This window comes from Schistosoma mansoni (assembly GCF_000237925.1).
Source record: "Schistosoma mansoni, WGS project CABG00000000 data, supercontig 0315, strain Puerto Rico, whole genome shotgun sequence".
In the NCBI taxonomy this organism is placed as follows: Eukaryota; Metazoa; Platyhelminthes; class Trematoda; order Strigeidida; family Schistosomatidae; genus Schistosoma; species Schistosoma mansoni.
Window position 1 is genome coordinate 18664 of NW_017386170.1, and position 27361 is coordinate 46024.

Consider the following 27361-nt stretch of genomic DNA (forward strand, 5'->3'; position numbering starts at 1 on the left):
TCTCCGGCTGACGAATCCCAAATAGGACGAAATGCGCGTCCTGGATTCCACTGCTAGCCACTATCCATCTTTGCTTATAAAGCTTGTGATTTTAGGCAATATCGAGGCAGTCCGCATAGGATGCACATATGCCAACAAGATACTGATCAACTGCAGTCCAAAATAACAATGTGAAGATACAAGTGAACAACAACATTTCATTCATAACATAAATTATATCCCATATGAATTGGGGACTTATTTATACAATCGTCTTATAATAATTATTATTCTTACTTTATACAATCTTCGAAACAAAGACATTTTACATTAACATAGTTGCTTTCCATAAAGTAAAAATTTATTGATTAACATTTTTTCTACACTTTAAAAGGTACATGTCTATTGATTGTAGTTTAGGATTTTTTTAATAAAATTCAATGTTCTTTGTTACCATTGAATAACTAATACAGAAGTTGGTATAGAACAATGGAGCAAAACATGCATGTATAAATGCATCATGTATAGTCAGACAGATAGATTATTAATAGGACACTAGACTTATATTAGCATTGATTATTCTAAGGTGTACTTCGAAATTTATTGGGTTTCAAAAAAATATTAATAAAAATAAATTTATGCAGATTTATTTTTAACTCAGAATATGGTAATCCATTTTGTACTATATGTTTTCCATTGAAGTAAAACGTTGATGATCCAAGTACTTTAGATGATATAAGAAATGCAAATGATGAATTCAGTGAACATTGAAGAAATTTATATTGTTGACTACTGAATAGAAAAAGATATTTATCTAAATAAATTAAGGGTTAGATAAATCATTGTCTTGATTGTGAATAATCCAACAACTTTCCATCTATATCATAATAAATTCTAATATATGAAATTCTGATCATTAATGAATATGAAAACATTTGGGCAGTTTTAAAGTAATTAACATAGAGGTTTGTTGGTTATCAAATTGTATAATTTACATTACAGATGGATGTTAGTTATATAATCAGCAAAAACTAGAAAGTATTGGACAGCTGTTTTATCGCAATATGGGACGCCTCAACAATGAGCTTCTACAACCTCATCTGAGATTGAACACATAACCTTCAGGTCTTGCAACCATATCGTGTTAGACGTTAGACATATAAACCATTAGATGCTGCCTCAGTGGTTTAAAGATCAAAAGCTTGTCGCAAAACTTGGAAGTTTCGGGTTTGATCGTTGGTTGAGTTGTAGATGTGGAATCCGGAGTCCCATATTAAGATGAAATAGCTGCCCAGTATTTCATGCTTCACGACAATCACCTAACGTCAGACGGTGATATAAACTCTATCATAACAACATAAACATAAAGTGGTTTTAGCTGAATAATCATTGAAACCCAGAAAGTATAGAACAACCGTTGTGTTGTTGGTTTAAGACATCACACGTAATCGTAAATGTTTATAGGGACACCACGTATACATAAATTGATAGCACGGTTATTAGCCTTTCAAGTACCGAAAATTCTTTGTTTGACTCCTACGTGCGGAGTCATGGATGCGTACTGCTGAAGGGACCTATAGTGAGACGAAACAACCGTCCAATGTTTCCGGGTTTTCAACGGTTGATCGGTTTGTGATCTTAATGATACTAGTTGTAGTAAAGATTTAGTTGATTAAAATTTTACAGACTATAAAAATGCTAGAAACGTATATACACAAGTATATAGTTTACAGGCACTCACATGTATTAATCACTAACTAAATAGAATTCAAGAAGTATGTGACATAAATTAAATCAGATCAGCAAGAGTGGTAAAAACTTAGAAGCAAAGAAACTGAAAAACTTCAACTTTACTATTGCCCAGGGATTGCCTCAAATGAGATATTATGTAAAGTATATTTCTGTGTATCTCACACACTCGCTTGGGGCCCCTGTAGGGGTTACTGTCATTCCTGAGTAAAGCAGACTGATAGAAAGTAATGTTAGCAACCCCACTTCGCAAGAACGAATCCCATTGCAGAACCACTAACCAGCTACTTCTGTATAATATGGTGATTAACAGCTATATGGCGAAAATTAGACAATTCCGCGAAATTTCAAACACAGAGATACAAAAAAGGGAAATTTCGCATCATTTCCCCATTACATGCGAAAAAGGAAACCTTTTGGCGCATTTCTCTATCATTTCCCCCTTAATATCTAACGGAATGTTCTCTTTATTTTCCCTCATGTTCGCCTTTATTTCTCCTTTATCGGTTGCTTGGGATTCATTTTAAACGATGATTGAAGTATAATTATCACACATTTTAATAAGTCAATGTCATAAGGAATATAACTCGAAACAAATCGATAAATACATAATATTATTTTATCACTATACGTTTAACGGTTGTCTATGCAATTAAATAAAAGTTTTACATTCAGCAAACTATTACATCAAAATGGCGAGAGAAATTTTTAACTCAGAAGGGTCAGCTCAAAGAATCCAATTTCACCGAAAACAGTCACTTAAAAATATATATGATATAACTGTTAACATCGACTTTTTCTTACTGTCCTCTCCTTAATAAAGAACATTCCAGAACAATTTAAATATTCTGTGTGATAATCTGATCAGGTTTTAGTATTAATTTTTATCTAATTACAAAGTTTATCTTAAGTAAACAGTTAGTAAGTTACAAACTCTACTGTACACAATGACTTTTTGTCTTAATTAACAAATATTTGAAAGACAATTGACTATTTCTGTTGGAAACCATAATGTCAAAATCATATGGTGTGATCTGTAATAAATTATAAACCAAAGCACTGAACGGATAATCAGCAAAGATTTCAACTAATCTGAGGTATACTAATTCGGGTTATGACTGAATGGGTCGGAGGTAATGTGTTTATCACGGGATCGAAATATTCTTATTGTAATCTATTATGAGATCCGAGTAGTATACTGCTTGAAAGCCATAAACCACAACAAAAAATCTATTTAGTGTACTCTAATCTCCAATGGTTCTCTGGGCGATGTTAATCTATGACGAAAACCATCTTCAATATTATGATATATTTTTTGGACAAAATCTAATCATTAACTTTGTTCATAGAATCCATATAAATCAGTCAAACGCATTGTCCAAAGTCAAAATATTTTTATTACAATTATTATGAAAAAATGTTCTAGACACTTTGCCCTAAAACTGTTCAAACAAATTTAGCTACTCTAAATAGATAATACAAGTTTTCTACACTTAAGCCATCCAAAATGAAACTCGTATAAAAATATTCAAAGCAGTAGTTTTACAAGAAAAATATTCTACCTCGGGATGGATCTAATATCGGCCATTTTTCAACTAGACTATTACACTTATTAAGAAGTTTTAGCTAAATGGTTGAGCTATTTGCCACAAGTTCGAGACTCGATTCATCTACTTTGATAGTCACAGACATGCTACATCATTAGCTGTTAAAAAAAACTTTGTTTTAAAATCCAGTTCATCATTGCGTATTTCATCTACGATTTCTAATCAATCTTTGTTCTATCTCCAATTCGTTACTCTAATGCGTTAGAAAAATAGTTGACATGATTGGATTTTTTTCATCACCACGTGATCTAACAACAGACATTGATTTTCTTTCATCCCACTCAATTTATCCAACAGGTTGGTTTATTTTTTGATTACTGAAAGTCATCCACTTTTATTTTAACTTAATATTTTGGTTACTGGTTTAACTGTTCAAAATGAAACGAGATTTATTACTACTCTTTGACTAGGGCTACCTAGTGAAAAATCTGAAGGCCGACTTTGTCAATAAGTTCTCTGATACCTTTTTGTGATGAGTTGTAGTTACCCAAACTAACAGCTGGTAGATAAATTTTAATCCATGCACACTGAAATTCACCGTTTGAGATCATTTCACATTCACTTAAGGTATTATTATTATGCTTTTTACCTACCCCAATAATGCTGAGTCCTCTTAATCTGATATTGTACTCGTAACAACCAAAAGCCCCATACAAAATTCACATATTTCCAACACGCTAGTCAGAATATTAGTACAAAAGTTAGACATGCAGCTGAGTTATATATTAATAAGTCGATTAACTAGACAGTAAAAGGTATGGTAACAATTTCTTACTTAGAAGAGAGTTTACAAAGTAGACTATGTAGAAATACCATAAAACTAATTGTTTAATCACTAAATGTTAAGAATATACATATTGGTTCATGCAACAACAAAAAACGCGTTAGGAGATTTAGTCCCATGGTAGTCGTTAACCAACAATGGGTTCATACGCCACTTGTTCTAACAGGATCTTGAAACCCATGTGCATCATTGGTTTATAATCAGGGTTTCCCAACTCCCCTAGATGGATCCTCTATTACACCAACCCGGTTAAAGCACCAAACATTCGCTTTTCGTCCTCTCAATCTCGTAAACAAGAGCGATGCCGCGAGAAGGCAGTTAGTAGAATTTCTCTTGCAGTGGCTGTATACGCATAGCCATGTGGGAGCATTTTGAGGGGGAAAGCAGACTCTTTCAACACTCTCTGACGTACCAGTGCATTTGAGGGGCATGTTTGTTGATATATGTACATAGTCCCTCAAATTTGATTTTGTTGAATAGTAAGCTTTCTACTGTACTTCTGACTTGTCATTATATTTTTTTGTGTTGGGATAACTGCTGAAGTGATGTGTGCCAGTATCCTGGCTTATCAAGTTCAAATCGTATCCTGTTTGTAGTAGAAGAATCGCAGTCTTTCAAAACTAGAAATCACCGAAGGCCTAATCGTTTTTAAAATTCAACAAAAGTCCATAAGTTTCAGTCTAATTTTATCTGAAAGGTTATTTAATCACTAATGTTGTATACATAATTAGTCAATCTGTTTAGTCAACCAATGTTAAATGAAATAATTTGTGTTTATATCGGTTCAAGTTAACTGAAACTATTTTATAACTAGAGATACATTCGCAAAATGAAAATATCTATCGGTTTAAAACAACAAAAATGGAAAGATGACTTACCCTAGAATATGATTGAATAGATTTTGTTACTGTACAACTTTTAGGTGGGGATCTTGTACCATAATCAGCTGCTGAAGTAACACCGCAACAACCAAACTAAGAAACAAAACAAAATATGAGAACAAATAGTAGAAAATTAATAATAATTTACATTTTATATTCAAAGAAAAGAATAAACTTAATATTGCCATTTGATGAATGAATAGAGAGAGCTAGCTGATGGTTATCCGATAGTGAGTTTATAACTCAATGGACAAATTCTCTTCATTTTGTAAGCAAATGAAGTTAAAATATTACGTTAAAAATGGATGAATGGTTGCGCATGATCATGGGTCAATTGAAGTTTCGCATTAACACCGTTGGATGAAGGCTCAGTGTTCCGCGTGTGAGACTGAAGGTCTTGGGTTCAAGTCCCGCATGCGGGATCGTGTGTGTGCACTGTTGAGGAGTCCCATACTAAGACGAAATGGATGTCTATTGCTTCCAGGTTTTCAATGGTGGTCTAGCTGACATAGAATCATGAATTCAACTACTAAAAAATCTACCTAATACATTTATTTCATACACTCATATAACGATAACTTCAGCCTAAAATGAATCACTTCATTTCATTTAAGAAAAGTGCTTATAGGATTCATTATTGAACATCAATGAAGATAAGTGGTAGTTGGTTTTTATAAAGTTTCAAGCTGATTATTATGCAATATATTGTTAAATCAATATCCTACTTATAATACTATAACATTGGCTTAATTTGTTCGAATAAGCTAATAAACAATGGATTTTACTGGGAACCAATTATTTCGAAATGTAGTATAATTATTTCACTCTTGTATGTTCAGTGTTTAATTAAAAGAAAACAGTAGGAGATTTTGATTATATAATATAATGCACAATTACTCCCTACTGAATAAAAATCCAAAAAACACGGTGTGGTGTAAATTTCTAAAAAAAGTAGTTCAAGTTTCTTCACACGTTTCTCAATACTTGTTATATCTATGTTGAGCATATATGATATCGGTTTTTCAATTTACAAATACATCGAAAATTTATAGGTCAACTAGGATATGGACAAGTAATTTGTATGTAAATATGTGCATTATGGAATCGATTCCAACCCTCTAGCCTGATGAAATGAAAAGAGGGAAAGTAAAATAAATGGACCAAAGTAGTGAGGTATTCCTATGAATTATTGTATTTAACTGAAAACAAAAGGAATGATAACTTTCAGGACTAATTTATGTAATATTACTACGTATCTATTCTTATTGAATAATTACTAAGTAACTAGATCATATATTGTGATCCTAATAGCCTTGAGCATACCATTAACTTGGTAGATATCTATAATATAATAGAATGACTGAACCTTAAAAACCAAACTAGACAACCGTCTTGCTCTTCTCCCAGTCAGGCTGCACTTCTTACTACAACAAAATCTAGATCATGAATGCAGTGTTTATCAAACATTTAATTAAGTTTAATTGTGATCAAATAATCACAACTAATTATAGCAAATCCTACACATATATAAGTCAATTGAAGTGATTTTATTAATAAATAAATTCACTGAAAGATTCCTGCATGCTATGTCTTAAAAGTGTAACATGGAAATTATATTTGACAAATAATAAAATCATTAAAATTCAGGTTTAATACTAAGCTATGAAATCATATTTTGCATAAAAATAACTTTATCTACATGGGAGTAGTAAATGAAATAAGCAACAACTTGTTCATATATTCTTATCTTTAACTAATCTGTATTTAGGACACATGATATTATTTATGTAAATATGAATCAATATTATTTGTACTTTTGTAACTAAGTTTTCTAGATAACCCGTCGACCATGCGATCACATATGGTCATTCACCGCTCTGTCTGTATAATAACCATCAGTAAAGTGGATAAATATCATTTATTTATTAATCCTAAGCAATTGCCTTAATAAAATTTATCAAAAGTGAGATGACGATTCATGTAGTCGACGAGTCCTACATGGGTCGAAACATTCGCGATCGATTCCACTACGAATTATCATCGATAATTCAGTTAAATAACCTTTTATTTTACAATTAAAATTTCTAACCGCTTTCAATTTAAAGACGAAAAGAGTTTTGAAAAAATAGATTTCCACACTGTTTATGTATGACGACAGTGAATATTGCTTATTTATGTTACGAACCAGAAACTGGACTTGAAACCTAGTTACAGGATACATAACTTATTAAATTATAAGAAAAATAAATTAGAGATAAATAGGGAAAGATACTGAATATTATTTGATATAACCCTGATCAGCTATGTTTGAATAAATAAGACTGATGGCTCCCGACTCAGTGATCTTATATTCTAATGCTTTTCAGCCTATCCGAAATTTGTAGGTCCCAAAGCCCCAACCAAGACACGAAAAACAAACAGCTGTTGTACCCCCTCTACACATTAACGCAATGAAATGGATAATATACATAAATTATGGAATCACAACACAACATAGTTAAGGAATCAAAATACATACCTAACTCGGACAAATGTGAATTGCGGGCTTATAATTAAATTACAATGATTTTAGAACAGGAAAAGATGTAACGACAATTGAAAGTTAAATGGATGTTTACAATTAGAAGAATGAAGAAATCCCATTAATTAAATGCCTAGAAAATCCACATTAAAAGTATAAACACTAATCTACTCTTAGAAAAACGTAACTTCTATAGTTTGTCAACCGCACGTATTCGTCTCATATTAACATTATCCGATGAGTAATTACGCTACATTTAGATAAGAAATAAGTAGTACTCTAGTTATTAATATATATATATATATACGTTATTTCTAGGACTGTTACGTCATCTACATTTCTTTCACAATGTCTCAGCTTACTCAAAATATAAAGCGGAATTAACACTGTTTTATCCAAGCATCATATGGTATTGAAAAAAGGACTCTGGAAAACCAACAACTTAATTATACTAGCCTAAGTTGATAGTCTGGTGCCCAATGTATATTACATAATACGAAGATAATTCTCATCATTTATTGATTGATATATGCAAGAGAACTGTTCAAATTCTAAAAGCAGTTGATATCTTTTAAATCCTAGTTTGGGAACTCTTGATGAAAACGAACCGACAACAATTTATTTCTGAAGGTATTTTGAAAAGAAGCATTTATTTTCTGTATATCAGTGTGTTTAACAATTAAATAATACTAAGAAACAACTTCATAAATAACTTGTTATTTCCTATGTAACTTTAACGATACAGAAATCCAGAGTTTCATTGTTTATTTTACATAAGAACTCATTAAATGTGTGAAGAGAAAAGAGAACTGAACATTATTAGGTTATTTAAGGAATTAGACCCTCTTTATAAAGCACTTATAATTTATGAAAATAAATCCACTGACATCTTGAACTAACCTAGTTGAAACAGTTTTTGTATTTCAAGATCTAATATCAATCAAAAAATTATTGGGAAGTAATCAACATTCGATAGTTTTCGTTTGGTAGTTAACGTTAACGCGCTATCACGATCGAAAACAGGGTAAAATCTACTCAGCGATCACAACACTGTAATCATTTTATAGGTATATTAGTCGAAGCATTAAATTATCTCCTTATTATTCTATTCGACTTACAGATTACTACTGAATCTCTAAATTTATTTATTCATTTATGGAAAACGTCTGTGACCCTTTTTAATGAATGTTTGCGTATACACCTTACTTCACTTAAAGTCCATGCTTGTTAAATGTTAATACAAAAGCCTGTTTCGACATTAGAGAGAGTGGATGTCTCTTCGGATAGCTTGATTCAGAATCGGCTAATAGTAGGGTTATTCATAAGATAGGGACTGGCGCATAAAAGTTGACTATTTACAACAATGGATCGCTGGGTTACAAATATAGTTAAATTATCTGATCAAATTAGTTTGGTAGGTAGTTTACAACTTAAAGGTGGTAGCTGACAGGAAATATTGCTTAACCTTGGTTTCTTGATAGTTGTTACTAATCAGCAAGGTATGCCTCTAATCCCACTGAGGTATTCGCGCCGCAACTAACCTCCTGTAGGACAGATTTTCCCGAAGAAGTCTCCTATATACTGATGATTATTAGTGGACTGCGGAGAGGCGTAGCTTTTTCAGTTTAGGGCAACTGAAAACGTGAACTGTTTAGTAATCAATTATATGAATATTCATTCCATAGTTGGGATGAAAATTAGTTCTCTCAATACTGTAGATGTTTTATTTCTACAGGAAGTTAGTTATTGCTTGATTGATATTACCTGATACAGATTCCAATATTCCGAAGTGACTGTAAATATTGTTCTGCTGACCAATGCCAACTATCATAAAACTTGTCTCCAGAGACCCCGATAGATCGTCTTCAACAAAATAACATCAACCGGGAACATAATAGTAAGTGACTAGATTTCTAAAAAGTTTAAAATATTTATTTCTTAGTACAAACGCTTTTTATGTCAAATATGTTAATGAAGTTATTATCACATGATTCAACATCACATGTATATGTTAATAAGATGGTTTTCGCATTACTTAATGTTTTGCCAAATTAAGAAAACCAGGAATTGAGAAGTAATTAATGAATCAATTAATCAAAAGTTCACATAATGTATAATCGGTTTTAATATAACTAACAAAATATTAACTTGATTAGAATAATAAATATGTATTTGTAACCGTTAAAGTGTAAAAATTGTTCATGGAATAAGTTCATCATAAAGGACTTTCGCAAACAAATATACCCAATGATAAATTGATCGATACAGTAAAGTGAAGACAAAAAGTATCTACAGAATTTGTAAACTAAACATCTTAATATTATAAGCAAAGACGGATAGTGGCTGACAGTGGAATCCAGGACGCACGTTTCGTCCTATTCGGGACTCGTCAGCTGGATGTACCTGCATCTCAGAGTTGCTGTTCACTCTGGGACGAAACGCGCATCCTGGATTCCACTGTTAGCCACTATCCATCTTTGCTTATAATGCTTGTGAATTAAGGCTATATCGAGGCATACGCACAGTATGCACATATGCCAATAAGAGAATGACCAGTTGCAGTCTTAAACATCAATGGGAAGATTCAAACAATCAATACTAAGTGAATTTAAACATCTTAGTGTTATAAGAGGGTAATGATAGTCTAAATAGTTCATTAGCAATGGCTTTAACTTCAAGAATGGTTAATGTAGTTTCTTATTTGTCATGGAAAGAAAGAAATATCAACTTTCTTATTTATGAAATCTAATCAGTCACCGTAAAAACTGCGTTTGAGACTTTCTCTCATTTACCTTGAAGATTTGCAAGTCAGGTAGATGCTTTTTGGTGATGTTATGTTGTCTGTGTTAAAAGGTTTAACTAATGGGCTTTCATAAAGGAAGGGTAAATGAAACAATAAAACTGGCAAAGGTAATGTATCACAAGCAACACTGTTAGAATAAAGTAATATAACACTTGTGGAATAACTGAGAAATTACCTTTTACATGTATTAGACACGAATGATATTGTCGTAAACGACAATAAAAACTCTGTAATTAAATTATCTAGTTCAAGGAGCATAATACCATCGAAACCTCCCTCCACTGTCTCACAAAAAAATAATTACAACTGGAGAAACAGAAATTCTGTAAGGAAATGATTAAGATGTTTCATAAGGGATTGATCTTATGTGAAGAATTATTTAGAATTAGAGTATTTTGAATTTTAGTACTGGAAAGTGATATACACTTCTGACACAAGAACATTCAATCATATTATTTTGTACACTACAATTAGGTCAATGGTCACGAACTCAGTGATCTGCATTTTTAATCTGAACTGATGTGTATGGGTAGTAAAAATAGTGAACCATATGGAAAAAAAATAACATACTCTTCAATAGATCCAAAACTCAACAATTTCAAGTCACAATGAATTAAGTCTTTACAATGTTCGGTAGTCTTGAACCAAAAAGAGATACTTAACGAATGCTTCTTGCTATCAACATTTCTCTAAATCAAATCATTCTTTTACAACTCATAAACTTTTAATGTAAACTGGTGAGTCACTCACCATTTCAGATGCACTTATTATAATTTTTCTAAGATTGATTGAACAGGAAGTTTTGTGTGCAAAACCTACATACCTTTAATTTAACGTGTGTGTCAATCTATACACAGTTTATTAAACTCACTTTCTTTTGTATAAAATCCATTAATTTTGTGCTTTCATTTTCTGGTTCCGTTTCACGATATCGAATCACTTGTTCTTCTAAATAACGATACATGTAATGATTTACCTATATAAAAATGAAACATTATAATCAGAATAATAATAATAATAATAACAATAATTGAGCTACCTGGTTGGGCCTCGCGAGATGATAGCAATCGATGGTTGGAGACCTTGAATGACATGGCTCAAAATCGTTTGCAATGGCGAAGGTGCATTCACTCTTTGTGTTCTACCAAATTCTAATCTTCTGAATTCATGTCCGTATCCTTTTTCTTTTCAAATTTATTTCACTGGATTATACTCCTTCAATAACATCTTCAAACCCTAATCGTTCACATAATATTTATACTCTTACTACTTCTACCAATATGGGATTTGAATCGACAACTTCATCTCTGTGCTAATGTGGTGAGACAACTCGAACTGATGTACGTACGTATAAAGTTCTACGTTGTGACTGAATGACTGATAAATTTACTAACCACTAATAGAAGGTTGAATAAATTCAATGAGTTATCATTTGGAATATATTTACATTTTGGAAATAATCGAAGAAGATTATTATCAGAAGGGGTTTTATGGATATTATAGTAATTTTAATAATTGAGATCATGAATCATGGTTAAGTGCTCACGCGAGAAACTGATAGGTCCTGAGTTTGAATCTCGTGAGGCGTGAGGTTTAAAGGATAGAAAAAGCAACTCTACCACTTTTTGAAGGTAACTAAATTTCAAGTCTCATGGAAAGCCAGTGTTCTTACCAATTTTAAAAAAATAAACTGTGACTTTCGTAATAACTGTAGTATATGAAAAAAAAAATTCTAGATAAGCACACCATAAGTTCGTTTGACTAAATCTGAATTTCGACCAGTATACTGTGACTCAATGACAAATGCTTGACCTAATTATTCAGATAAAAAATGATAACTCAAAGATGGTAAGAAAAAAAAATACTTTCAGTTCTATATTTTCATATCGCGAAGATAACTCTGTTTACACACTAATTATTTTGATTTTATGTGTGAATATACTGTAACTTATATGTATCTTTTACTATTTGATTATCCTGACCTTCTCTACTTATGACTAAAGTACGTGTCCTTATCTTTATAAGTTGATGATACACCAGTATAATTTCAGACACCTCACTGTATGCTAACTTTCTTCATGATTGATTGTATTGATCGCTTACAAATGTCTTCGACGGTGATGATTTGATCCTATGTAATCTAGGTATTAAGAACCTTTGATCAAAATATGTTACTTTCAGAATCACATATTCAATTGACTTTTTTTACTTTAATAACATATAATTTATTAGTGAGTAACTTTTATCAAGCTTTCAAATACTCTAGATATCTAAAGTAATCAATTGTACAGTTTTGGTCATTCAACTAAGAATAGAAAAGATATGAGTTTTAAACCAATCTTTTTTATTTTGATAGGTATACACATCTTACATAAAATCTAAACAGATATGATTTAACATATAACTCGAATTTTATGTTGCATGTATTGTTTATGAATTGTTTTCACATGGGAACATATCAGATCTCTTCTAATGATAATCTGTTATTTTCATTGTAAAATACCAAACATATAAAAATCAATGGTTCATTCACACCTATCATAGGATATTTACTTTTTATTTAAATATTTCACCAACTGTAATAAAATCATAAGTCGACTCTTACACTGATAATAATAGTTAAACATTTATAGATGATCAACTTTGAAAAGTATTCCTTAAGTCCTAATCAGAAGCCCTGACAAATGAAATTCATTCATCCCGGAAGCTAAGCAGATTTCACTGTTGATAACTGATGGTATTTGCAGAAGTTAGGAATGTGAACTGTCTAATACTAAACCAGTGGCTCTGGTCCTTGCGAGGTCGTAGGTACACATTGTTGAAAACTTCCATATCAAGACAAAACTGTCTAGTACTCGTAAGTTTTGGGTAGTTGTCTAGATAAAGTCAGTCTGTGATGTAAGTCACAAGTCCTTTTTTGATTAATTTATATTTTTTTAAATCTCTAGATGGGAATATTCAGTTTAAGTCTGCCTGTTTTCTTGAAATACCACATGTTGAAGTTTTTCTAAATAGAAGGACATTCATAGACCATTAATTATAAACGAAATGATTCATATTATCAGTTTTCATTCATTTTTATTTCTAAATGCATACATAATTTTCACAGTTGAAATCATACGTTGTTCTAAGCTAGACTACCATTGAAATCCGAGTTAGAAGCCGTGACCAGTATAATTCAATCCGTGTTGGGCGTGAGACAGTTATCCATCTCAGACAATGAATGAAGGGTTGAGAAAGATCATTGATTGATTGAAGTTTGACGTTAACACCACTGGATGCTGGATCAGTGGTTTAGAGGTTAAGTGTTCGCGTGCCAGACAAAAGTTCCTGGGTTCGAGTCCCATGTGCAGGACTGTGGACGAGTACTGCTGAGGAGTCCTATACTAGAACGAAACAGTCGTCCAATGCTTCCAGGTTTTAAATGGTGATCTAACTTAGACCGACTCGTGGTTTCAACTTTGAAAATACTACAATCTCCACAAATCCCCATACTGATAGTATACATAATTCATGATATAAAACAAAATGACTTACTTTAGACGACCATGCAACAGCCCATAAACCAGCTGCCATTAACAGAGTGAAGCAAAAGAATACAAATGCAAAGAACTATGAAAATAAATGAAAGAATTAAAAGGAATATTAGTATAAAATCTCTTTATTTATTAAAATAAACAAACATGAAAGTGTGCCAAAAACTTACACGGTTCAAATTGTATTGGCTAGTTGTTGTTTATCTTTTAGTCTAGAAAAAAGTATACAATTTAAAATTCTCAATAGTTTTCGTTATTATCAAATCCAATACACTAGATCCCTGTTTGAAAAAAATTATCTTCACAATCGATGTCTAAGCTTGCGAAAACTTTAATCAAGAAAAATATCAAACAATGAAAAACATTACAAAACGTTTACTTTCAATGTTGGTTTAGTTATGGAAGTCAAGAGAAGTAGTTGTATAGTTACATATAACCTTGAAGTTCCGAAAGTCTATATTGAAATTTTATTAATATTAACAATAATTTAGATATTTGACCAATTGAGTTAGGAAGGACAAAAGTAATTTGCACATTTCCCTGCTTTCGCAATTATTTAACGATAATTACATGTATGCCCTAAGAGATATTGAATATTTTAATCAACATCTGTAGTTTCAAATGAGATTTTATTTATCTAAATACAGCAATAGATAATAATGACAATCAATTTGATTATGACTCTATTAACCATTGGCTTAATAGAAGTCCCTTGAAACCATTTTATATTTATCACTACCAGTATATATAATAAATACTAGAGTAAAAACCGTACATCAATTGAATGATTGCTTAATTAGATTATCCCTAAAGGCATAGACACTAATATCATTATAAACACTTCATACAAATTGTTCAGGCTAAGCACCACTGACTAGACATTGAGATAATAGGAAATTAAGGACCTATTATTTACTTTAAATTAACTTCAGTGATATTTACTAACTCTTGAATTCAACAAATGGTATCTTTTTTAAACAGGGTTAAGTTTTTTTACTCTGCTATAGATACTTTAATAATAATATTAGTTATTTATATCTTGATTGAAGGATGGGGAAAGTTTCTGAAGATAAGATGATTCCTTACTTGGAAGCTTCTTACTCATTTCATCCGGAAAATTAACTAGAAGTTGATGTTAAAACTTCGTCCATGAGAAATGTATAATTTTGTTCTAGTCAATCTGGCAATAAAACTAATCATATGGTTTTAAAAATAGATATTCATGTGGTGTTTGACATTTAGATAATTTATAAAATCAGCCCCGATACGTCATCATACGTTATTATTAATGGCTTTATTCTGGTACTTATACTTATTCTGGTGTTCTGGTACGATATAGAATTCTCAGCACGAGGTATTTCAACAAGTTTGGAATATTACAATATGATTAGATTTAACATTCTAAAGACTTATATAGCCAAAAAGTTTCAAAAGTGGTCACAACATACACGAAAATAATTGCTTCTATAGTTTTTTAGAAATACAAATGGTAAAAAATTAATTATCATTGAAATAGGTAATGACTCATCTACCAGATTTATACATTTGGTTTTGAGACACATTGTTAACCTGAGAGATGATTACGCTATTCAAGTTCTTCAAACTCAACCAGGTGTTACATATTTTATACCTGCTACTCTTAAAAGTGGAAAGCAAAGTACCTTAATAGTTGATCTAAGCTAGACCACCATTGAAAATCGGAAAATACCGGAGTGGCGTTTCGTCTTAGTATGTGATTCCTCAACAGTGCTCATCCACGATCCCACACACGGGACTCAAACCCAGGATTTTTGGTCTCACGCTTGACCTCTAGACAACTAAGCTGGTATCCAATGGTGTTAATGTTAAAATACATTAACTTATAATCTACCAGTATAAATAATCCACGGATTTATTTATGATTTTAAACACAGTGAAACATATTTAAACATTGTTGTTTAGGTTAACATCGGTTTTAGTTCTTCAAATAATCAACTATCTTTCAAATCCAAAAATAGAAACTAAACCTACAAAATATAAAAATCATCATTTGTGATGTCAAATACACTATAAAAAAATTCATTTATACTAAATCTATTATATAATTACTAAAAATAAGTTTACTGGATACAAAAACACTTACCAAGATCCTATTTAACCACTACTTCACAATCAACTTCAATAAATTAGAACTACTACAACGATCATATTAAAATTCTTTTAATTCTTAAAATTATTCCATTACAATCAAACGCATTGACAACATCAGTATAGGGGCTGTGGAGATTGTTAAGTTTTTATTGAGGTCATGGACCGATTAATGTTAGATCAGTAATGAAAACCTAGAAGCGCCGGATGGCCTTTTCGTCACATTGTGAGACTCCTCAGCACTGCACATCCACGACTCCACGAGCGTGAGTCTGACCCAGGATCTTTGACCTTTTGCGCGAACACTTAACCTATAGACCATTGAGTCGACATCCAATCATGTTAATATCTTACTCCAACCAATCCGATGTATTGAGTGACCATCAATAATAATAATAATAATGAGTTTATATTCAGTTCAAAAAATTGAATGAAATACTATGAACAAACCATTACTATTTTAAGAAGTTAAACTTACTAAAAACAGTAAACATTGACTTTCACGAATGGCACCACAACAGCCTAAGAAACCCATTATCATAATGAAAAATCCGACAGCAATAAGTAAGTTAGCACCTAGATATTACAATGAAAAATGAAGAGAAGAAGTCAAAGTCAAAATCACACATTAACATATTTATTTCGGCTAATTTGTAATCTGTCTGTAGGTGATCACAGTGACAGAGAAAACTTTGGTTAGAGAAAATAATTATAGTTTTCACTATAGAACATAGTTTGACAGTACATCTTATTCGTTATTGGACGGTAGAGGGTTATTAGCAAGACTTTCTGTTCATTATAGTTGATTTTGCTTTTTGACTCATCAGTATGATGGATTCCGTTGCAAAAGTTTTATTGACCAAAGGTAAATTGTTTTTTATCCATTTATCTCTAATCTTTCTATGCCTCTGAAAAAAAGATCTATAATAAATACATTTATTTTTTAAGTCACTCATTCTACAAAGTTTGGTTGACAGGTCTTTGTGACTAGTGTTACAGAAAATAGTGTTGGTATACGTCTCTATATCCTTACTTGTAAAGAAGCTACACTGTTATCAGTTAAATTGACAGCCACCTAATAACTAGACATTATCGTCCAACTCTTCAATATGGAAAAAAATTTCAAAAAATTCAAGATTTACTCTAATTTGCATTACCTCATAGAATCAAACGGTTTCAGTATGGTATGAAACGACCACTCGATCGCAACCAATGTCATATTACATCTAGTAATTAGTGCGTATCGGGTCTCATGATCAGTCAAAGTGGGCAATTTATTTTCTGTTAGGTGGTCAGAAATAGTCAGTACGAAACTATAAAACATTCGTGATCAGTAAAGAACATCTAAAGTCTTAAAGAAAATGATGTGCCACTTGGGATTTGAACCAATACTGTATTAAGGAATGTGAAACGTTGGTAAGATGATTCCTATAAAATAAATCTCCCTTTCAAATATTTTGAACGTTACTTTTGTAAACAAAAAATTAAGTGGGTAACACACTTCTTCCTTAATGTGAAGATTAAATCAGAATATTCCATCTGTTCTATTTCTTAGATCCTGAGTTATTAGACTATTTCCACTTTACACAACATACAAACCTACATGCTTCTTTTTAATTTTTATTTATTTCATGAGGCTCGAGGATTTTTCTTCTCATCAAAAACAACTTTTCTATCATTCTGACTACAGTTACTAAACTTTCATTAACTGTATCCCATCAGTACAACTTCAATCTTGTATCCAATAAATGCTTTAAGTATATTTACGTACAAGCTAAGTGGGTTAGTTCTTTCTTTGACTATAATCTTAGATAATTATTTGTAATTTGTAAACGTTAAAAACTGTAAACAATCTATTGTAACTTAGGCTATTTTACCGTAAGAATTTGTTTATAATATAACGGAGAGAATACCAAATAAATGTAAACAACACATTAAAACTACAGAAATAGTTTTGAAATGTAGAATAAGTATTAACAAATAATAGGGCAGTAGAATTTATTAATTTCCAAGTATCAATTCAGCTACTCACAATTTAAAGCAATAATATCAACACATATGAATTCAACAAAAAAGATTATAGGCATTGAACTGTTGAATTTTGTAAAAATAAAAAAATTTGTTGATGTTATAACTTATGCCCTCCTATTAGAGAGCAGCGATTTATTGATCGAACCAGTGACACACGAAACCCGTACGAGAACTCTAGAGCACTTGTCGGTCCTACTACCTACCCATCCCAGCAAGCAAAGTCCAGAACACTAATAACAGCCTCTGCAATATAAATCATTATATTTCAAACATACTGAGTTTATATACCACTCAAACTAATCACATCATACCATAAAATAGAAAATAACATTTGTACAAGATTCAGCCTAAAGTGACTGTGAATGTGGGAGGCAGTAATTAATTAATTAATATCTAATCTAAGTGATTGAAAAATCTCTTAAGATGCAAATGTTTCATTTTGTTATTAGGTTTTTATTATTAAGACGAAAACTATATTCAAAACATCGGAATAACTAATTCAAGTCGTAAATTCATTTATCAATTTACTATAATTAGTTTGTGAAGAAATCTCTGAGAACAAGATTTACAGATTTTCACTAGTTGCCGTCGACAACCCATTAACATACAAAGCACCAATCACTTGATCTAATACCTACTTTCTAAACTCAATCCCAAGAACATTATACATTGGCTATTACATAATCTGTTACTGAACATAAATGTATCTCATCATTGATGTCTGAAAAACTTAATTATACTTATCAATGTATTTATAACTATTTACATAGGAAAATCAATCTGGAAAATAGGTCTTTTGTAAAATCTGAAAGCAAAGATGAAATACTGACAGCCTCATATCCCTACATTAATGCATAGATTAAATGTCTTCACACAAGACCACAAAACTCCTAGTTTTCGCCTTTTTACACCACCATACATACATACATTGAAGGAGTAGATACTGTAAGACCTAAGAAAGTCACTATTTTATTTATTTATCTTATTATAAATTCTAAATATACATAAAGTGACTTTTAGTTTGCTTAATATCTGTCCTTAAATCATTAACGTCCTAAATTCAGTTGCATACATATCATATTGCAGTAACTGTTAATAGAGCTTTGAAATGTTCGTTTGCCATTCAATAAATCATTTTGTGCTGGGTATTAATTGATTTTCCAATTACAAATATGTAAGTGTACTTTACATTAAAGTTACTCTTTACTAATACTGAGGTCACGTGGACAATTTTATCGTCCCACTATGGTATATAATAATTAATCATCTAAGCATAAGCCATCCTGATAAAGTGCTGATTTCTTTCTTTTTTGTACTTTTACTAAATGAAATATGAAAATATTAAGAAATAAGGGTTTGTTCTCGTATTCATCATAACCGTTTATGTGTTAATAACAACCTCTAAATTCTAGTGAGAAAGCATGACCCGTACAATTTACAACCATGTCAACAGTAGGTGACTTGATTACAAATTTCATTGGATGAGAGTAGCACAGTTTAGTGAAGCTGAGAATGTGAACCTTTGGATCCTAACTCAGTGCCCTGAAAATATCGGGCTAACCGCTAACCCTAGGATTGTAGACTGGATGTAATATGAAATCACAGGTGTCCATCGATGTGACTGTTCAGAAGTGTTATGTATTCTGAGCTGTATGGTTTAATTGTGAAGCTTTCGTCATATATGTATGTAACATCATCGACACATTTCAAAAAGTAGAAGTATTTACTGATGATGTGGTTTAGAAATACAATGAAATCTTCATAGTTAAACAGTCCAGCTTATGGGACATATCACCTACTAAATCATTCTACTGAACTACAAATCAAAAACACTTTAAACCATGATAATGAAGTTATCTAGAGCTCCCAAGTTAGCAACAGCTCTTCAGCTGATATTGATTCATAAAAAAAATTACGTGTAACATGTCAGTGAGTTATTAAAGTTTGATATTCATGCATATTTATATGAAGATGAATGTTTCAATGGTCTCAAAACATGTTATTTACTTTAACTCATTTTTTCTATTTGAATTGTTTAAGTAGAATACCCAACGATTTTCTAGTGTTCATCATCTAATTGACATATTTCTAAAGTTTCGATTGATCAAAGTTTAAATATACACTTAACTAAGTATTTATGTCGTTATCATCTTCATCTTCATCTGTTAAGCACAGCAACTTTTATTCGAAACGGTTATTGTTAAGTACAATAATATTTAATGCAACAATTTCTGGACTCCATCACTTGTGTGGGCTACTTTAGATTACTTATATATAAGAATTATTGTAAAGAAAAAATGTTTGTTTATTTGTTTGTCATTAAATAACTCTATATATTAAAAGATGTTTTCAAAAGTATACTGAATCCTGATTGGATACTGGTTACATCTCGGATGATGCATCTAATTCAAATAATTTTTTTATAACAGTTCTTTGACGATTGAAAGATGTATATATCTCTTCTATAACTCATGAATTCTAGTTAGAAAGTACATTGCTGGAGCTATTCAACACTACTCGGATTAGCGTTCGAAGTCTAGTTCAAATAAATCACATTACATATGTCAATGATTTAGAAAAGAGACCGAATATCACAAAAGTCTAACTGTTCATTTACATAGAACAAAAAACCTAGTAATTCACTATAGATTCAAAAATTTGCTACCCCGTTACTAATCCTGTATGACTGTTACTTATTAGATATTCTATAGCATTTGGAAATTTGACCGGATAAAACAAAGTACTTTGAACAGAATGATATCTTAAATAACTCTAACCCAAATTCTGACAACTAAGAATAAAAAATAAAAATTAGAAATAATATGGAATTTGATACTAACGAAATGTATGGGTAATGTTAAACACTTCAATGTACTCTTGAGAACTAACCAACAAAGATGTGAGTTTTAAGATAAAGAGACAATCTATACAAAAGTAGTTTTAAAATTTCAAAATATCGATTTCAAGAAACTTTTCTTAGATTGATTCTGGTCTAATTTTTCGGAAAGATTTCATTACCCGACAGAAAAAAAGAACGTATCTGTGGATTGCTAGATATTATCCAATAAAAACTTAGTTGTTATTAAATACTACCAGAATTATGTTGGTTGAATTGTCGGTGTCGTGCTAACGAAATATGTATTTCAATGTATCCACATACAACCACTTAGCTGAATACGAATTGTTTGAAATGTGGAAAGGAAAAATATTTTTTTAAAAACACCGTCAACACAATGTAAAGTATGTTACCTGCATGAACAGCTGGTATATGTGCATCTAAAATTCCAAAGCTACCGTTTACACGAGCCACAATACCAACAATAAATGTGATTAAACCAAGAACCTGTAATTTAATTAAAACAAGAAACAAAATTAAGTATTTTAATATTGTGAATAGTTAACGATACATATTTGGGAATTAGTTTTCAACATGGACTAGCATCAACTAGTAAACGATTAAACACGAGACGTTACCAGCTAGCTAGAAAAGAATATTTTTGTTCGAAAGAACGTTGGTATAGGACTTAACAAAAGGTGAACTTTGATTCATATATATTTCCTGGTTATTCAAGCAACGGGACTTAAACATCGTTTTTCCACTGTTGAAATCACAAACTGGTCTTGACTAGACCACCAATGAAAACCAGTAAGCGCTGGACGGTCGTTTCATTCTAGTACGAGACTCCTCAGCATTGCACATCCCCGACCCCACAAGCGGGAATCGAACCCAGGACCTTCGACTTTGTGTGCGAACACTTAACCTGTAGACAACCGAGCCGGGTTCCAATGGTGTTAATGCTTTACTTCAATAAGTTCATTATTCATCAATTAGTGATTTCAATTGTGAAAATTCCGCAATCTCCACAAACCCCCTATACTTATATATCATTTGTCGAAAACTCTAATTAAACTACGTCTAATTAGGCAAATTTCAGTTCATCTTACTGAGAAAGAGGTGTACTAATTAATGAAATGAGTAGCTGAACACTACCCATATAAACCAAAGCACATACTTTCGAAAAGACAATTTCCCCTTTGATTCAAAAAATCTTCCTCAGTATTTTAAATGGAAACGTCCAATCAAGTCATTTGAAATGCTTAGACAGCTTTTAATTTAATTTGTTTGTTTGAAGGAAAACTGTTGATACTTGTCAAAGATGGTTATTTTAAACCATTTATAAATTTTGTCGGATTTTCAAGGTCAGTTATTAGGAATAAATACAATTCAATTTCCTAATGTAAAGTTATCTGAGAATATTAGTGATTATTTTCGTTTAAAAAGATGAAATGACACCTATATATAAATAACTTTCAACTACTTAGTAGACATTAGTAATTAACGTAAATCATTTTAGACATTAATTGTTTGTTAGAAGTATATCTTTTTTTAATTAGGCTCCAGAGATTAAAGCAAACAATCTATTACTTAGTATTGTTTGTTTGAATCTTCCCATTGATGTTTAGGACTGCAACTGGTCAGTCTCTTATTGGCATATGTGCATACTGTGCGTATTGCTTCGGTATTGCCTTAATTCACAAGCATTATAGGCAAAGATGGATAGTGGCTAGCAGCTGAAGAGTCCTAAATACGACGAAACGCGCGTCCTGAATTCCACTGCTAGCCATTATCGATCTTTGCTTACAAACAATTTATTGTTTTTTATTACCTACATATTCTAGGTAGTTACAGAAAGTAAATAAAATATTTTTTCTACTTGTTTTATAAATGAATTTACACTGAGAAACAAAAATAGAAATCTTGTAAAGATTGAAGTCGGAAACTTTATAACTTAAGATAAAAGAGAATTTGTTTAACGTTAGATAATGTTTGTTCATTAAGCAATCCACACTAAGTGATAAAACAGTATTATATACTGACTTTTTATACTTAATCTCATTATTCTTTGATTACTTTAACGTATCTATAAAAATGAAATTACACTTCAACATGATGTACTATTTCTAATCACATATCTCGTGAGCTGGATGTATCTGCCTCTCAGAGTTGATGTTCACTTTGGGGCTCGAACCCAGTACCTTTCGCTTCAAACACCATCGCGTTATCCACTTAGCTACTGAGTCCAATCATATATCTAATATATTTTAATTAATTTCTGAGTATTAATTTGTAAGATTTGAATTAGTATTTCCATAGATATGTGCATACCATAGAAATGTGTTGTCCTTCAGTAATCCTTAAGACGACTAAACAAATTCTTGATTGGTTATTAGCATGGTAGTTAATATAAGTTTAACTGTTGACAGAATTATGAACAAGTTTAATGGAGTATTTACTGTAGATCATCCAAACCGTGTGGAATTACAAAAACACCAAAAGTTTATGCACGTGGTGCTATTTTCCTAGCTATTAAATGTAAGTACCTCTTGTGAGAATCAAAATAGACTGTTTTTTCACAACAAAAATCTTCACACTAGAAAACCTTTTAAAAATGTCTTTCTCATTGAATCTCAATTCAGGCAGTCAATATAAACATACTTTTAGTGGATTATCATAAATAAACCAGAAAATTTCATTTATTTTTCAAGCTAAATGTACTCTTGTGCTGGTGGGCGGCCTATACTTCATTGGGGGCAACAAGCATAAGCAAGTAAATGTACTTCCGTTTGTGGTTTAAGATCAATAATCACTCAGGTGTGACACACTTTATTATTTCTGCCATATGTAATATTTTCAAACAATCAGTTAACCCTGAGATTAAATACCCATCGTTTTCTGTGATAAACATATCTATCTGAAAACATTTTATAATTTATGATCTGCTGTCTCAACAATAAGGAACTTTGTGAGGAACAAAAAGCTACACTAGAAGCTTTACTAAATTCGGGTTATTAATAAATGGATTATGGATTTTGTGATTTTTGGCTTTATCGTGAAAAGGTGACAGGTTTTCAGAGGAATTACTTACTTACTTACGTCTGTTACCCCTCGTGGAGGAGCATAGGCCACCCATCAGCATTCTCCATCCAACCCTGTCCTGCGAAATCCTTTCCAGTTCTTTCCAGTTAACATCCATCCTTTTCTTATCTGCTTCTAATTCCTGGCCTAATGTGTTCTTTGGCCTTCCTCTTTTCCGCTTCCCTTCAGGATTCCAAGTAAGTGCTACCTCGTAATGCAGTTTGGTGATTTCATTAATGTGTGTCCTTTCCACTTCAAACGTCTTTTCCTAATTTCCTCATCAGCTGTAAACTGGTTTGTCCTCTCCCACAGTCGGCTGTTGCTGATGGTATCCGATCAGTGAATGTTGAGTATTTTGCGTAGACTGTTTGTAATTACTTGTACCTTCATGATGATGGTTGTAGTAGTTCTCCATGTCTCAGGTCCGAACAGTGGGACTGTCTTGACGTTCGTATCGAAGATTCTCGCTTTGAAGTTAGTTGGCAGTTTTTTTGAGTTCCATATGTTCTTCAATTGTAGAAATATGGTCCTTGATTTGCCAATCCTCGTCTTTACATCTGCATCCGATCCACCTTGTTTATCAATGATGCTTCCTAAGTACGTGAAAGATCCCAGAGTTTCTCCATCAAGTGTCACTGAGTTGGTGTTCTCTGTGTTGTATTTGAGAATCTTGCTTTTTCCTTTGTGTCTGTTGAGGCCTATTGATGCAGAGGCTGCTGCTTCATTTGTTGTCTTCGTTTGTATTTGTTCGTGTGTATGGGATAGGAGGGATAGGTCATCTGCGAAGTCCAAATCATCTAATTGATTTAGAGGAATAGTTCATAGACAAATATTTATGCGCTTTATTGTCAAACTATTCATCATTAGACAACGTTTAAAGTGATTTTTCTTCAAGATCAATTCAACTATTAAAATTACTAGGATCTCCACAAACCCCCATTCTGATCATAATCTTATGCTTACTAATGACTAGCTTCAAGATGGTTTCCTTGGAGTTCTGGTGAGAAATCGTGACCAGTGGAGTTCAATCTGTGTGAAGTGGAGACAGGTATCTAGCTCAGACAATGGATGTAGGGTTGAGGAAGATCACGGATAGATTGTAGTTTGACACTAACACCACTGAACGCCGGATCAGTGGGTTTGAGTCCCAAATGCGTGGTCATGGATGCATAATGCAGAGGAGTTTATTACTAGAACGAAACGGTTGTCCAGTGCTTCCAGGTTTTCAGTGGTGGTCTAGCTTAGATCGACCATTAAGATTTAAATTACTATGAATTCTCAATTTATATCTTCTTTATCGTCAGCATGTTTTGATTTTTTACTGGTAAGTATATATCAAACTTATATATCAACACATACGACTATGCATTATTTAATATAGTAACTACAAATTACTGAAACATTACGTAACTGTGTTTCTTTGGTAAAAATCATACATCCGAGCTTGTCATCGTCCATTCTAGCTAACTAACATCATATTTATAAATAGTATTAGTGACCTACTATTGTACTGGTATTTACATAAAACTGATTATGAGCGATTTACATTAAAACTCTTATTTTGCTATTTACTTTATCTGACGTACTAAATGTCTATTTGTAGCCTGTTTACTGAATAAATCGCTTCATTTGAAAAACTAACTTTGAAAGTGTTAGTTCCCAAATGCATGTTAGCGTTAAATCTGATCGACTCTAATCAATGATGGTGCAAATAACTTAATCTATTAATTTACATTTATATGTTGTCACAGAACTGATCCTTAAGAATAAGAGCATCAAAGCACATACCCCTACATAGTTTAGAATACAATATGATTCAAATCAATGTTTCATTGAAATATATAAACAAAAACACGGTGAGTACCAATCATTTTATTTGTTGATATGCTTCCCTATGTTTAAGGTAATCCGTTAAAAAATGTGTCTCTGTAGTTAGCCTCACTTAGCTTTTCATAGGTTCCAGTTTTTATTTTTGGCTATTAACTTCAATATCTGTGATCTGTGGTAAAATTATTAATAAAAACTAAACGTGTAAAAGATGAAGTTATATCAAACAAGTTGTGGGGACATACATTACTCACTTAAAATAAATTAAGTTTTTTTCTTGTTTCAAAATGCGTTAAGGTATGAACTGATATCTCTTTAAGAGCTATTGAAAACCAAAGAGCACTATACATATACTTCATTGTTGTTTAGATTTACTCATTAGTGAGAAATCACGAACCCATCATGGAATGGAACATAGGAAATCCTAGTTTACCAGGAAGTACGATATCATCAAATTATCAAGTTCGAATCCAGTGGACTGCATTTTTTTATTTCATTCAAGCTCTGATATTTTGAGACCCTGATCTAGTGTTATTCTTAGGTTATCATCTAGCTCTGAACCTGCGGGAAATATTCAACTACTTTGCTTTGTGATGGACGAAGATGATATATGTATATATAGTTACTGCTCTAAAAATTATCTACTGTTAGCTTTTTAAATACCTCAAACTAAGCATATATGCAGCTGGTATTCGTACAAGTAGAACTTTCAAACTTCAAATAATCAAATGTGCACTTTCCCAACATTTCACCCCAGTGGAATATATAAACAAATAATCTTTTCAAATACAATTTTCTGAAAATTGTAATATTGAGGTATATTGACAACAGAACATGCACCATGTACACAAAATATTATACACTTACCCATGCTATCAGACAAAATACAAACATGGAATACTTAAGGCATTTAAAACATGAAGTAAATGTTATTTTCGTCATTGTTTCTTTTCGCTTGACTTTTGTTTATGGTTTTTAACAAGGAAATGAATGATGAGTAGATTGTTGCTTGTTTCAAGTGTTAAATGTCTAGTTTAATAATAATTTATTATTAACCATCACGATAATTTTTTGCATACAAATGATATGTGAAACGAAAAGAGATTTATATACAAAGTTAATAATCCGGTTGAAAAATGGACATCAAGTAATAACGGTAAGTTTTATTTCAGCGATCAAAAACACATTCGTCAAATGAAAGTAGTCAGTTGTGTGTTGTAAAATTTATGTTGCTATGATCTACTGACATATTGCTCCTATATTCACCTTAAATTTCACTATAAAGGTGTGTATGTGTATGTAGACCATGTGTCCGTGTTTGTTGTCATTAGTAAATTTAAGATAGAAGCACAAGTATGTGTAGCACAATAGATACTAACATTATAGATAGTCTCCCATTGCGACAAAAATTAAAATTATTACAAGATCTATTTTAATGCATAAATTGATCAACCAAACGGACATACACGACAAGCAAATACAAATGCTTCGAAATAGATAAACAAACACAACTGAACAAAATTATATTGATTCTTTGTCCCTCATTTTCTGACTGGAAAGATTTAAAAGATTTTAACAATGTACTACTAAAATATCCGC

General features: G+C 31.7%; 1 protein-coding gene across 2 annotated transcripts in view; it reads right to left on the reverse strand.

Annotated features, from left to right (window-relative positions):
• The window catches only part of Smp_024820.1 (tetraspanin, putative), a gene marked incomplete at both ends in the record, with an annotated part of 31209 nt that extends 4279 nt beyond the window's left edge, over window positions 1-26930 (reverse strand). Inside the window, 6 exons of one of the 2 annotated variants that reach the window (XM_018792391.1) lie at window positions 4998-5093; window positions 11196-11300; window positions 13862-13936; window positions 16466-16563; window positions 21268-21361; window positions 26630-26704. In XM_018792391.1, the coding sequence (XP_018644164.1) occupies window positions 4998-5093; window positions 11196-11300; window positions 13862-13936; window positions 16466-16563; window positions 21268-21361; window positions 26630-26704 (543 nt within the window). Of the gene's footprint in view, window positions 1-4997; window positions 5094-11195; window positions 11301-13861; window positions 13937-16465; window positions 16564-21267; window positions 21362-26629 lie in introns of both variants that reach the window. The other variant, XM_018792390.1, reaches the window with a different exon arrangement.
• Between the last annotated feature and the right edge of the window lie 431 nt (window positions 26931-27361).